We start from the raw sequence: 14944 nt of genomic DNA on the forward strand, positions 1-14944 counted from the left end.
TAATTAGTTTTAATGTTTATATATATTTAATGTTTTATTTAAATGTCTAAAGAGTCGATACGATGTTTTTTTTGGAACCAGAGAGGGTCTTTACAGAACTGAAAGAAGCTAGCTGGAGATACATGCTCTGCTTTATGAATGATTTAACTAGAGCAGCAGCCGACCACTGTGATAAGCCCATGCCATGCGCCGTACGTGCACGTGCGACTTGCGCGTCCAAACACAAGTTACACAACCAGATAGCAGTAGCACGCAGAAATAAATTTTAAAATATACTATCCTCGCTGTTTTATAGGAATACTCTGATTTTTCTAAAGAATTTCAAAAGTATTACAACAACTGATTATCACAGCTAGTCGGTCAGGTCTTTGTAAACCAGGAGGTTTATTATCGTACTACATCTGTTTCATACCGTAAAACTTTCTATTTTTCTTAAATTTATCCATGGATAAATATATATAATTTATATATATGTCTAGATACATTAGTATCCATATGAAACTAGATAAAATTAAAAAGTCTTACGTTTTATAAAACGGAGGAAGCAGTGGTTAGTGATGGCATAGGGTGTTGCCAACTTGCCATAACCTTCACTCTCAACCCACCGAAGATCTGGCACACAGATAGATTGGCTTCTAACGGTGTGCTCCGCCGCCCGCTAACCCTAACACACGAAGGATTCATCACCATCCTGTCCATCCATGTCAGCGAGATGGGACTATCTCCATACCAAAGCAAGTGTAATCTTCTAATTATAAGGCTACATTCTTTTACTATTTTTTAAAGATTTTTTTAGCTTTTACAGCACACTTCTTAGATCACTAAACGATGTTCTTTTTATGAAAAAGTTTATAAAAAAAGTTCATAATCATACCTTTATATTATAGTTTTTTAATTTTTTTATTGGTTAGTTTTATTATTTATATAATTTAATAGCTATCATAAAATCAGACAATCTAACTTGAAATACATGACTTTATTGTAACTTAGGACTTAGAGGAAACCTAGTAGCTCATACATCTCATCATTCATATTGAAAATAGATGATATGAAGAGAAAAACATGTTTCAGTAGATCATGTATTCCATCATGCAAAATAAATGGTCATCCAAATTAGAGAGAGGCCATCTAAATTTAGATGTTCTCTCCTCCACATCTATATTTCAACATCCAATCACAAGAGAAGAGAGCAATATCAATATAAGAGTAGGTAATTATAAAATATTAATAAAATAAATATAGATGATGTATTATAGATGATCTCTTGGAGTGCAAGGTGATATGGATAGAGAATTTTTTTAATGGTCATCCAAATGACTATATAGATGATCACATATGTCTAAGTTGCTGGGTTTGCTGTTATAAGAGCAAGATCAATAGTTAGTCAACTACTGGCTCTAATTCATCTATAATCAATCTAATAGCCAATTTATACGATAACTACCTATAAAACATATGTTAACATGTCCCACATGTCATACACACATTGTGTCTTAGAGTTTATGCTGCAGCTAGGCTAGTTCAGTGTTCTTCTTTTTTTCTCCAACCTCCTTAGAATATATTTATAACTACTTTTAAGGTTGTACCTGTACTAAAGAGAACGCAGCTACGAGCGCAGCGACGCAGACGCCCGTGCGCGCGCGCTGACGAGGACCGAGGTCGGTGAGGCGGCGTAGCAACCACCAACCGCACTAGTGCTCACTCTATCTGCTCTCCGCGCCGCGCGGCGAGGCCGGCGACGACGGACGGACGAGCAGCGGCACGCGCGAGAAGAGGGGGGGTTTGGTTAAACCTGTTTGGAATTGTCCCGCAGCCTTTTCTGGTTCCTGTCGGCACCGTGCGTCCGTCCGTCCGCTGCTCGACGATCTTCTTGCCGGCCGGCTCCCTGCCAAGATTCCTTCCTTCTCCTCCCGCCTGCGTGCCTGCGTGGAGCTTCAGCTTAACTTGTCCACCGCATTACACGCGGACAAACATGCCTGCTAGGCTGCTAGTAATATCGCACATGCTTCTCCGTGGCCTCCCTGCGATTCCGTAACAACGGTCACTAATTAAGTAGGTAGCTGTACAGTATAGTAGTGATCATTAGGATTCCTTTCAGAACAAAATCAAAATAGCGGCATGTCTGCTTTGTTGGTGTAGTATTGCCACGTTTTGGTGGTTTGAACACACCGAGATCGAGACGGGAAGATAATGGCATGAAATCAACATGTGTGAACAAGGAGTGGATACTGTCATATCCACCGTTGTTTTTAATTAATCACGGACCAACCGTCACAATGAAAAAACCATCTTCATATAGCCACTATGGCACTATGCACGCGTTAATCAAATTGTCTTTCATGCTTTACGGTATATTATAACATGTTTGGTAATTCTGAGGATTAAACAATGACAGAAACTTAATAAAATGTTCCCTACAGTCACAAATTTTATGTTGTTTTAGAGACCGCATGGCCTTAAAAAATATCACCAATTCTCATCATGATATATTTATAAATACATAATATGAAAGTATTATATAAGATAAATGTGCAATTGCACACCCATAGTTTTTCATATATTCATTTTAAATAGATATGGAAAATTTTAAAAATTAAAATGAGTACACGGAGGCCCATGGAGACACCTAAGAAAAACTACAGGAGTAATTTTTTTTATGTCTAAGATATGAAACTCAAATACTCCATCAATTCTAAGATATAAGACGTATAAGTTGTTACATAACTTTGAACGTTAACTTATAATTAATATATCGTCAACAACTTATATTGACATCCAATCAATTCAACAAAACTAATATCATATGAAACAAAACTAATATCATCTGAAAGTACTTTCAAATATGAATATAATAATATGACGTTGGATGTATATATTGTTAGTTTTATTTTTTTCAGAAGTTACACAAAATTGACTTTTCTTAAAAGAAGTATGCCTTATATTTCAATACAGAAGGAATATTTTTTTAGGATAATGTCTATTTTTAATACTAAAAATTTATTTGAAGATTATTTTCGTCCTTAACTATAAAAATCGGTTGCTTCCACTCATGTTCTAAAACCAAATAAATAGCACTGTAAGCCACTTTTTAACAGTGGTTCTGATCTCCGTAGTGTTTTTTTACTAACATAGACGTCAATTAATCAAGTTTTATTGCTGTGGATAGTATTAACTGACATTTACACCACTAAAACATATATAATAAGAATACGTAGTAGAAAACCACCTTCATTTTTAATAAAAACCACTAAACCTACGTTTCAAGGTGCTATTAATTATTTAGAGAAAATTCTTTATTTGCCTTCGAAAGTTGACCGGTTTCGTTAATTACCCTGATAAATGGGGTCTTCCTTTCGTACCATTTTCTTAAATTTGATCATTCATTTTCTCTTTCCGTTACCCTCCATTAATATACCGTTAGCAATGGGCAAAAAGACGATTTTGACATTCCATCGTTTTGACATACCAACAAAGCTTATTGATTAATTACAAATTACAGATCACAGTTTAAAAATGGGTGTTAAGATGCATCCAACATAAACGAAATGACCAAAATATTTGTAATATTTGTGCATTTCAATAAATATAAAATACATGTTGCTAGTACAGTAGGTAAAGATAAGATGAACAATACTGAATTAAAAATATAATTAAATGGATAAGTGCGTCTATGAATAATACTGAAAATTGTTATACCATGTAACACAATTTAAATATTATAACTATATTTTAAAATAGAGAAAGTATATTCCGAGTAAGAAAAATTATGCATTTAATAAATAGAAAATACATGTCCCTAGTAGAGTAGGCGAAGATAAGATGGAAATTTATTAAATAAAAATATAATTAATTGGATCAATGCGGCTACGAATAATACTGAAAAATTAAATAGCAGCATACTTATATATTTTAAATTTTTTTATATATAAATAGTAGAATATTTTTTATATATTTCGAACAAGAAAAAATAGGCCTCTAATTATTTCTCTCTATGTACCTATGCTCATGTCGGGGAGTGTGCATCGCCCACATGATTGTGTATAAATAATCACCCGCACATATGCCCACTCCCTCCCTCCCTCCCCACCTTCCCCCTCGTTGGCTCTCCCGCCTGCCTCCCTCCGTTCACACCAACTCATCAAACCTGTCACCCCGCCGCGCCATAACGCTCAACTCCTCCACCCTCGCCGCCGCGCACCGACGACGGAACACCACCGCGCTGCTGCTGCTGCTGCTGCGCGCGCCGGGTGGTAGCAGCGTAGGAGCGAGAGAGAGAGAGGGCGGCGGCGTTTCTTGGTGTTTGGGCGGCGGCGGCGGAGGAAGGCCGGCAAGATGATCACGGGGACGGACTTCTACCACGTGATGACGGCGATGGTGCCGCTGTACGTGGCGATGATCCTGGCGTACGGGTCGGTGAAGTGGTGGCGGATCTTCACGCCGGACCAGTGCTCCGGGATCAACCGGTTCGTGGCGCTGTTCGCCGTGCCGCTGCTCTCCTTCCACTTCATCTCCACCAACAACCCCTACACCATGAACCTCCGGTTCATCGCCGCCGACACGCTGCAGAAGCTCATCGTCCTCGCGCTGCTCACGCTGTGGAGCCACCTCTCCAGCAGGGGCTCGCTCGAGTGGACCATCACGCTCTTCTCCCTCTCCACGCTGCCCAACACGCTCGTCATGGGCATCCCGCTGCTCAAGGGCATGTACGGCGACTTCTCCGGCAGCCTCATGGTGCAGATCGTCGTGCTCCAGTGCATCATCTGGTACACGCTCATGCTCTTCATGTTCGAGTACCGCGGCGCCAGGATCCTCATCACCGAGCAGTTCCCGGACACCGCCGGCGCCATCGCCTCCATCGTCGTCGACTCCGACGTCGTCTCGCTCGACGGCCGGAGGGACCTGCTGGAGACGGAGGCCGAGGTGAAGGAGGACGGCAAGATACACGTCACCGTGCGCCGCTCCAACGCGTCGCGCTCGGACATCTACTCGCGGCGGTCCATGGGGTTCTCCAGCACCACGCCGCGGCCGAGCAACCTCACCAACGCCGAGATCTACTCGCTGCAGTCGTCGCGGAACCCGACGCCGCGGGGCTCCAGCTTCAACCACACCGACTTCTACTCCATGGTCGGCCGCAGCTCGAACTTCGCCGCCGGCGATGCGTTCGGCGTGCGCACCGGCGCCACGCCGCGTCCGTCCAACTACGAGGAGGACGCGCCCAACAAGGGCAACAAGTACGGCCAGTACCCGGCGCCCAACCCGACCATGGCGGCGCCGCCCAAGCCTAAGAAGGCGGCAGCGAACGGCCAGGCCAAGGGCGAGGACGGTAAGGACCTGCACATGTTCGTCTGGAGCTCCAGTGCGTCGCCCGTGTCCGACGTGTTCGGCAACGGCGCCGCCGAGTACAACGACGCCGCCGCCGTCAAGGAGGTCCGCATGGCCGTCGCCTCGCCGCGCAAAGGTACAGAACACCCCACCCTCCTCACGCCCGCATTTCATCCTCGCACTGTTGCACATGGCGGCGAGCTTACCATACTCTGTTCTTGCTGCTTGACTAATCGATCGGCAGCGGATGGCGTGGAGCGGGACGACTTCAGCTTCGGGAACAGAGGCGCCGCCGAGAGGGACGCGGAGGCCGGCGACGAGAAGTCCGTGGCGGCGGCGGCGGCGGGGAGCGAGCATGGCAAGCCTGGCTTGACGCCGGCGCCGACGGCGATGCCGCCGACGAGCGTGATGACGCGGCTCATCCTGATCATGGTGTGGCGCAAGCTCATCCGCAACCCCAACACCTACTCCAGCCTCATCGGCCTCATCTGGTCGCTCGTCTGTTTCCGGTAATCAAACACCGCACCCACACACGCTCATCGCCGGCGAGGCTAGCCGCCATGGTTAAGCAACCAACCAACCAACTCACTCCCGTTTCTTCTTGGCGCGCGCGCAGGTGGAACTTCGAGATGCCGGCGATCATCCTGAAATCCATCTCCATCCTCTCCGACGCCGGCCTCGGCATGGCCATGTTCAGCCTCGGTGCGTTCCTCACCACATCATCTACCGATCGAACAGTTCGCGGGCACGCAACTTAAACCCGCACACACACGTCCCAAATTCTCGCAGGGCTGTTCATGGCGCTGCAGCCGCGGATCATCGCGTGCGGGAACAAGGTGGCGACGTTCGCCATGGCCGTGCGGTTCCTGACCGGGCCGGCCGTCATGGCCGCCGCCTCCATCGCCGTCGGCCTCCGCGGCACGCTCCTCCACGTCGCTATCGTGCAGGTACAAACACCAACACACCAATCCCTGAGGGCAACGCTTCGGTGCATACGCGCCGCAGCTCAACCGGCAGACCGGCCACTGACAAGAACCGCCTTTCAAAAAGAAAAGAACAGAAAAAAAAAAAGAAACAGCGGCGGCGACCGGCGAGGACTCAAGTGGCCGGGCATTCTGGCGCCTGTGCCGGCAAAGTACAGCAGCGGCAGCGCGCGCTTTCGCTTTAGACAAAACAAAAGCTCGCCTTTCCAGTTCGCTCGCTCGCCACTGACCTTTGTTTTTTTTTTCCCTTTTTTCTCATCTGCAGGCAGCGCTGCCGCAGGGGATTGTCCCCTTCGTCTTCGCCAAGGAGTACAGCGTGCACCCTGACATTCTCAGCACGGCGTAAGCTCAGACTAAATATTCCCGTCTCGTCTCGTCTCTCGATCGCTCTTGTCTCACCTGCCGTTCGCTTGTGTCGTGCGCGTGCAGAGTCATCTTCGGCATGCTCATCGCGCTGCCCATCACGCTGGTGTACTACATCCTGCTCGGGCTGTGACTGTGAGCAAGAAGCCGCGGCGGCAAGCATGTCCATTTTGCAGCAGCTAAAATGCCCGGGACAGACAGAGGAGGGGGACAAGGCTGCATGCATGCAGTCACTGATCAATTCACTCACCACCAGTTCACCATGGAGGATTGGAGGAGGAGCAAGAAGCCAAGCAGTCGGGCAGCTGGGTTTTCATTAGATTTTTCTTTTTCCCTCTTAGGTGTAGAGATCGATGGGAGAGCTGGGAGAATTGTTTAGGGCAGAGAGTTCCAAAGGCAGGCATGTGCAAAAGCCTTTGGGGGACAGGGTTCAGGTTTTTAGTACAGGGCCTGGGGGTTTGCATTGCATGGCTGGCCTTTGTGGTGAAATGGGTGTCAATTTGGTGAAAAACTGTAGTAGAGCTCTTCTTGTTCATCCTAGGTATAGTACTACTTCGGCATGGCACAAAGCTTTAGCAAGATTAATCGATAATAAAATACTTCATCCGTTTCATATCATAAAACATTTTGATCTAATCTAAATTCATCTATAGATTAATAAATATACTTTATATATATTTAATTTATTGACATTCATATAAATCAAACGATCGTCGTAACATCTTATAATATTAAAATTTTTAACAGAGGTAATAGCTTTATTAATACGGTTCTAAGCAATGTGCCTACAAATGGATTAGCCACGGTAAGGCTCCTTTGGAATGCAGGACTCTCAAAACAACGAGATAGGAAAAACATACTATTAGAATGTCATGCCACATTGAATCCTAAGAAAGAAAAACACTGAAAAACTGCATAGGAAACCGTTTAAATAAAACATAGTAAAAACATATGAATTGGAAGAGATACGCAAATGAAAAGTTCAAAGAGGTTGGATCTCATGCTAAGGATCCTTCAAAATTCCCATGAAATATGATATTCGAAAAAAAATATATGAAAGAATTCCAGAGATCCAATCATTCATTCTAAATTCTAAAGGGTTTTCTAAAGGGCTTCACATGATTTTTTCCTATAGGATTTAAATCTTTTCAAATTCCTCTATTTTGCATTTATTCTGAAGGAGGCCAAAATGTTTACGAAACATTTCCGTATCCGTAGGGACTGGAAATTTCACTGAAACATGTTCATTTTTTTCGTAGAAAGTCGAAGAAAAAAATGCTGTGTTTATAAGGAGCACTCGTGTGTGCTTCATCCGTGCACAACAGTGATGGCAGTGACAATTAACCTTTTTCAGTAATTCGTTTTCTTCATCATCTACAGGGCCGAAGGTAGGCACCTGTGATGTACTGCTGTTCTTAAATAATTTGGACAATGAAAGAAAGCGAAGTAGATCATGATATCTGGAGTTTCATGTTAATGTCTCGCTATTTAGTACGACTACAAATTGGATTACACGTCATTAAGATTGTAACACTTGAGGTTAACATCATGGGAAGCAGACAAATTGAAGAACAAATGGGATTCAGTCCTCCTAATTTGCATATGTTGGGGGTTGAAATTACTGGTCCAAATTGCGGCTACCCACATGCTTATTAATCAATCTGAGGCTATTAATAGGCCAGACCCTCTCATTCTTCCTACTAAAACAGTTGCTCATCAACTGATAAGACATGTCGGGTGCAGTGGAGTGAGGCCATGAATTAGTGTATTAATGACCCAATGCTAACGTGTGTGGTGGACTCGTGGTGTGAGGCGAGGACTAATGTGAATAAAAGAATAATAATTAAGAACAAAGAAAATTTACAGGTCTTTTTTGAGGATTATACATTGCAAAATCTGTATGGCATAGTAATTTCACCTTTGATATAAAGATTCCGTGTTTAAAAGGATATCAAATGTGGCGAACTGAAAATGTCGGTCGCTTAAATAGTTCCCACTCTTTTCTCTGTAGATTTTGTCTATATATAACTGAATTAAGCACTTCATTTGGAGAACCTAATAACTTAAATACTTCTGTGTCATGAGGACGTCATGAGCTGGATTACAATATGCTCCAGAGCAGCAAAAGAGAAACTCAAACTAAAAAAATGGGGAAATAGGACATACATTAGGCCGTGTATGAAACATATTTTTTTCATGTATTATTGATGCAGATTGTTTACTTGATTACATAATAAGTTAATATTTTGGGAAATAAACTTCACAAATGGCTTAACAAGCGGTCTAAATAACATAGTAGAAGGATTTTTTTTTTAAGAAATTGTATTGTTAGAAGCGTGGAGTAAATAATCTACGCCAAAATATCGGATAAAAAAGTGAAAATAACGAGTAAGCGGACAGGTGATCCTAATGAAAAAAAAATGATGATAAAATATATGACCAAATTGCTGAAGCATCAAATGTTTTAAAAATAATTCATCATCTATATTTTCAAAGGAAAATTTCAATAATGTTTGTATTAGATTATTATATACCTAACACTAGGTGGAAAATTAGATCGGCAAATGCATGACTGTACCAATCACTCCATTTTAAAAGAACTTCAAATGAAATGATTGATATACATTGCATACAGACATGCGCAAATAAAAAAAAACACAATTATTGAATCCATTCAAGGTCCTGTCCAAGTACCAATATATAAAACGGAATGAACTTTGGATGCCAAGCATTACCACACAACTAAAAATCTGTGCAATCAATCCATACCACCGTGTCACTACATGGATTTCATTCATTAACCGTGCTAAGATCAAAGCTGCGTGATGATGATCTAACAGACTAATAGTCATCAACTTGGATACATCATCGTCACCAATTAGCTCCACACTGTAAGAGAGAATTTTCACACGAATCAATAGCATCTCCAACAGAAATTCTGTCACAGAATGCTAATATTTTGCTTTCTAAAGGTTTGTATGAACCCATAAAATTTATGCACTTCTCTAACCGGAAATCTAAAAATAAATAATTTATACTAGGAATAAGTATCCGCCCTAAATTTACGACACAAGTGATTTAATTTTTTAGAAACCTGTTGATATATTTTCTTGCTCAATAACCAAATTTTAATTTTAGGATCAATTTTAAACATGATGCTCTTAATTTTTTTTTCACGATGAAGAACAAGACTAGCTTGTTCACAGCGTGGACGTAGCATTTTAACTCAGAAGAACGCTTGTGGGCCCCACATTCCGGTCCAAGGCCACTTCACGATAATGTGGGATTTGATGTGGACCGGTCTCCAGCGACAAGCCGGACCCTTTGCATCACCACGGCATTGAGAGCTATGTACCTGTTGGGCTCCCCATGCTCCCCTTCATCTTGCGGTGGAAGATCTAATAATACAGTCATTAAGCTAGCTATAAGACTTTTTATTTTTTCTTAACTCGTATATAATAGTTAAACGAAGAGTTTTTTTGTTTGAGTGTCTGAGGTAGCTCCTTTTTCTTCTCCTCTCTCTTCCACATCAGCATTTAGCAGGCTTATACATGCTATTATACTTGCTCTAATCTTCTCTTGATCAAACCATTCTTTAATTTCTTAGGATTTACACCTTTGTGGCCTCCTTTTTCGTGGATTAGCACTGAAAAAGTTTATCGCAATCGGCAAACCATTAACATTACATCATGCAAGGTTATCGTGAATGCTACAAGAATATATAAGCGTTGCCTTCTCATTTTTTTTTCTTTTGATAGATGATATAAGGGTCACACTTAATGTACACTAATACTTCCTCCGAAGACAATATCATTGATTTTTTTAGCACATGATTATCTATTTTATTTAGAAAAACTTATATAATTGTTATTTATTTGCTATAAATGGATTGATTACTAAATGTATTTAATCACAAGTATTTTTTTATATTTACACTAAATTTTTGAATAAAACAAGTGATCAAACTTACAGAGACATCAAAATATGACAGGAGTAATTTATCGGTACATCAACAACCCTAATAATTATTCTTGTAGTGTTCACACCAAAATCTGCAACCGGCGAACACGGTCGGTATAACAAATAACCCCCGTACTAACAAATGCGTTTTAGGGTGGATGTAGATTAAATACATGTTTCTGTATGAACTATTATGTAGTATTCCGTATTTATTTGTTTACGTTTCTTTTCTCTTAGGTTGATAAACTTGCAAATGGGAGTTGCGTCATGGAACATTGTCGGCTGGTAGAGACATGCCTGGGCCGGCTAATGATGGATTCTCGTGAACTCTCCAAAAGGAAGAAAAAAGATAGGGAAAAAAGTGTAATGATTCTCATAAACACCCGGGAAAAAGTTCACTTCAGCACTAGCAGCACGTTGGAGCAAAAGAACCTGCAGATAAGTCGGGTTTAATTTTTCCCCCAGGAGAGATCAAATCGATCAGATGGTTCTTTCGTTTAATCGATTGCTTGAAAAAAAAAATTCAAAGGGTGGCGGCGACCTGTGATGCTTTATTCTTTTGGTAATGCAGAAATGTTCGTGTTTTATTAATCCATGTGGATGGAGATTATCTTTTTAAAAAGGTGATTCGAGCGTGCACGCACGGGAACATTATATGATTAATGATTTACTCCCTATACCTCAAAATATAAATATTTCTATATTATTTAACAAATATTAATCTCATAAAAATATATATTTTTAATAAATAATGAATGATATAATAAGAGGGTAAGGGAGATAAATTGAGAAGAATTTTGAATAGAAACTGACTGATGAAACAAGTATTAATGTGAATAGTACTTAAAAATATTTATTTTTATATAAGATTTAAATCTTAAAAATACTTAGAGGGAGTAGGTCACAACTTGGCGCGCTTCATATCAATCGATATTGATGCTGGTTAATATCCTCAGAGACCCTGTTGGAAGACACGTACAGATTCTTTATCATTATGTCATTGTTTTATTACTGTCATTCAGGGTCATTTTAGGGTGCTTAGAAGAAAAAAAATCAAGCGATATATTTACAAATAGAAAATAATTTATAAATAAAATTTTTATATACGTGTTCATAAAGATCTAGAAGGCAAAGCTAGAAAATAAACTTCGGTGAAAAAACCTTAAAACCAACTCTAAATTTAAACTTAAAAATTCAAACTTTAGGTTATAACCCATGTTCAAAGCTAAAAGATGACCCTGACGGGTACGCAGGTCCTACCTGCGCTCCTGTTTTATCCACATGTAAGTGGTTATAATACTACAACCATTTTGACATGGGTATGAATCCGTCTGAAGACATATACTAATGATTAATTTAGATGAGTTTTTTAGGAAGAGGTGACATATATTAGCTCAGTAAGTTTAGATGATTAAAAGAATGATTTACCTTCACTCTCACTTGGAGAAAATCAACGGATCAAATCGGAAATTTTTAATCACGTGTTTTTTTTAAAAAAAATAATAAAGAAAGCAGGTGTAGTACGTGTTGCAACCACTCTTGAGACATGATACCACTCAATCAGCTAGTTATCTTGTTGGCTAATGAAATGGAACAGTGATGGTGCTTAATCCTCTTAATTAATTGCTAGGTCTACCTGCTAGTATAACTTACCAGCCTCCAAAACAAGCTAACGCTACCGTGTCACATCGCCTGTGGTTATCAAATGCCCTATTAGCAGCAGAAATGTCACAAGTTTGGTCGACAGAGCCCGTGTTTGATTACTGAATATTATCACAGAAGTGCACTCGAATATATCGATCGGTAGTATATAGTATATATGTCTCTGTGTGTGGACGTATATGGTTACCAGCTGGTAAATTAATCGAGTATTGTCGTTCGTTTAGTTGGTTAGCCTCCCGTATGCAGTCTTAACCACCAACAAACCATACTAGTAGTTTAGTTTGTTCATTTGCAGGTACATGGCAAGATATAAAATCAACTTAGAAAATTCCCTACGTATCCCTAAAAATTTGCTCAACCCCTTTAATACTCCTGAATTTTATCTCATCTCTTATATACCCATGAGTTTTCATTTTGATCCTCTTTATACACATCTTTATTAGTTGACTGTTAAATATTTTAAAATGACTATATTACCCCTCCTATATATACGTGCTACCTACCCAATAAATTTTTGTGTGAAAAAATTAACTTATACAAACATATAAGCGATATAATCATTTAATGACCAATTTAAAAAATAAAACTTATTATTTTTTAAAATTATGATTAATACATTACTTTCAATAGAAAATTAAGAACTAAAACTAAATGTTTTAGGTTTAAATTTTTGGGATATATATGAAATTTATCAAATTTGATCTGAAATTTATTTAAAAATTTTAAATTTGTTTTCTAGTTTGTGATAAACTAATTACATCCCTTTGATTTTTCAAAACAAATCTTTTTAATACATATTTGTTGAAAAGTAATTTTCAAATTTGTTGTAGAACTTTTTTACAATATATCCTTTTATTTTAATGAAATAATGTTTCATTTTTAAAAATTCATAACAATATTTAGTAATTTATTTCTTATTGGTTTTCACAACTCAAATAATTTACACATAAAACATTTCTAGGTTGTAGCGATATACCAAGGGCAATAAAGTAATTTCTATAATAACTAACGGTCAAACTAATGATCAACTAACGGAATGAGTATGTAAGGGATTCAAATAAAAACTCAGGAGTATATAAGTGATCAAGCAAAATTTACGGGCATAAAAGGGATTTGGTAAAATTACATGAGCATATAGGGAATTGACCCCAGTCAAGTTCCTCTAGACTGGCATATAAATTTCTGGTCTTGATTGAACTTAGAAGTCTCGCTTTGTTTTTTGGCAACACAGTACAAAAACTTACGTGCTTATAACATACACAGACTCATCCATATGAACATACATCTTATCTTTATATAAACCTCCGAAAGTCTGGGGTGTCTCGCCATGGGTCGATACGTTGCTTTATCACTGAAAAGATAATTAGCCACAAATGAGTATGCATGTCAAGTCTAGTACTTGAAACATCGGGGGTGATTATTCGTATTTTTCATGAAAAAACCAAACGATATATTTGTGAATGAAAAATAATTTATGAATAGAACTTTTATATATATATTTTTGGTGATTTAAAAAACAAATATTAGAAAATAAATTTCGGTGAAGAAAACCTCAGAATTAACTTCAAGTTTAAGGTAAAAAATTCAAATTTTGGCTTATTAGCACAAGTATAAGCGAAAAAATGAGGGTGATCATATCCTATGAGTTAGTCTGATGTCGTTAATAGGCACATTGTCGATCACTAAAAAATAATTAGTCATAATTGAGAGTAACCGTGTCGAGTCTAGGCCTTAAAACCATTTCCAATAAGTAGTTCAGTTCACACTTAGAAGTATTGTTTGTCTGAAAAAATAAAGTTAGGTGCTGGTTCAGAACACCACATAGGCATCTAATTCCCAATCAGCACCTTGGAGACGACATTAATGATCCCAAGTCATCAGTGTTGCTTCTACCGTCAACCCTATGAAAGTTAGAGCAAGTATAACAGCAAAACATTATACTGTTAGGAAGGAATGGAGGGATTTTGCCAGTATAATGTTTGGAAGGAATGAACTAATTCCTGTGGAAAATTCCAACGGCCAAAATCAGCCCTCAATCGTGGAAGGAATACCCAGAAATAACCCCGCCTTTCTAAAGAATCTTTAACATTCTTTCCTCGCACCAACTGACCGACCAATCGAGATGCAAGTGCAGGACGCGACGGGTTTTACGCTGGGGACATTACGCACAGACCAAAATGATAACGTACGGGAGCGAGCTAGCCAAAGCCAAGCAGCGCATGCGGCAGATGAGTAGTACGGGCATACATATACTAGTACTGCTGCAACTGGTTGATGCCATGATGCGCAGGTGACGCTCCGATCCGGGTTTCGCAGGCCGAGCGGCGCGCGGCGTGCGCGGCAGCGGCAAAAGGCAACGGGGGCTCGCATGATGCTGCGCCCGCCCGGAGGAACACCGCGGGATGGGCGGCCCCGCCCGCCCGGCCACTCATCACGCCCACCAACACCAACACGTACGCGCTCAAACCCGCCTCACCCAAAACCCGCGGAAACCAAACGATCCAATCCACCCGGTGAATCGCCACCCGCGCCGTGCGCCCCGCCCCGTGCTCTCGCCGATCGATCGATCGATCCACCCGAGCCGCGTTGGTAGCAGTAGGCAGCGAGGCAGCGGCTTTTGGTTGGCACCGGGCGTTGCCTGCCTTGGCGCGCGC

The 14944-nt window shown here is 40.6% G+C and overlaps 1 protein-coding gene across 2 annotated transcripts; it reads left to right on the plus strand.

Annotated features, from left to right (window-relative positions):
• Positions 1-4239: 4239 nt before the first annotated feature.
• On the plus strand, positions 4240-7272 carry LOC102702384 (probable auxin efflux carrier component 1c). Of its 2 annotated transcripts, XM_040524743.1 has the most exons (6): positions 4240-5458; positions 5567-5831; positions 5939-6024; positions 6112-6269; positions 6571-6647; positions 6735-7272. In XM_040524743.1, exons 1-6 carry the CDS (start codon positions 4333-4335, stop codon positions 6799-6801), a joined length of 1779 nt encoding a protein of 592 aa, XP_040380677.1. In that variant the 5' UTR covers positions 4240-4332; the 3' UTR covers positions 6802-7272. The 2 variants fall into 2 exon arrangements, with proteins under 2 accessions (XP_040380677.1, XP_040380676.1); XM_040524742.1 differs by having other exon boundaries at positions 4240-5831.
• Positions 7273-14944: the final 7672 nt, after the last annotated feature.

Source organism: Oryza brachyantha, chromosome 6 (assembly GCF_000231095.2).
Source record: "Oryza brachyantha chromosome 6, ObraRS2, whole genome shotgun sequence".
Classification (NCBI taxonomy): domain Eukaryota; kingdom Viridiplantae; phylum Streptophyta; class Magnoliopsida; order Poales; family Poaceae; genus Oryza; species Oryza brachyantha.

Bases quoted from the DNA above. Each gene is read 5' to 3' on its own strand.
- LOC102702384 (XM_040524742.1), top strand. From the start codon at position 4,333: ATGATCACGGGGACGGACTTCTACCACGTGATGACGGCGATGGTGCCG. The intron at 6,025-6,111 runs GTGCGTTCCTCA...AAATTCTCGCAG, and splicing joins CATGGCCATGTTCAGCCTCG to GGCTGTTCATGGCGCTGCAG. The intron at 6,270-6,570 runs GTACAAACACCA...TCTCATCTGCAG, and splicing joins TCCACGTCGCTATCGTGCAG to GCAGCGCTGCCGCAGGGGAT.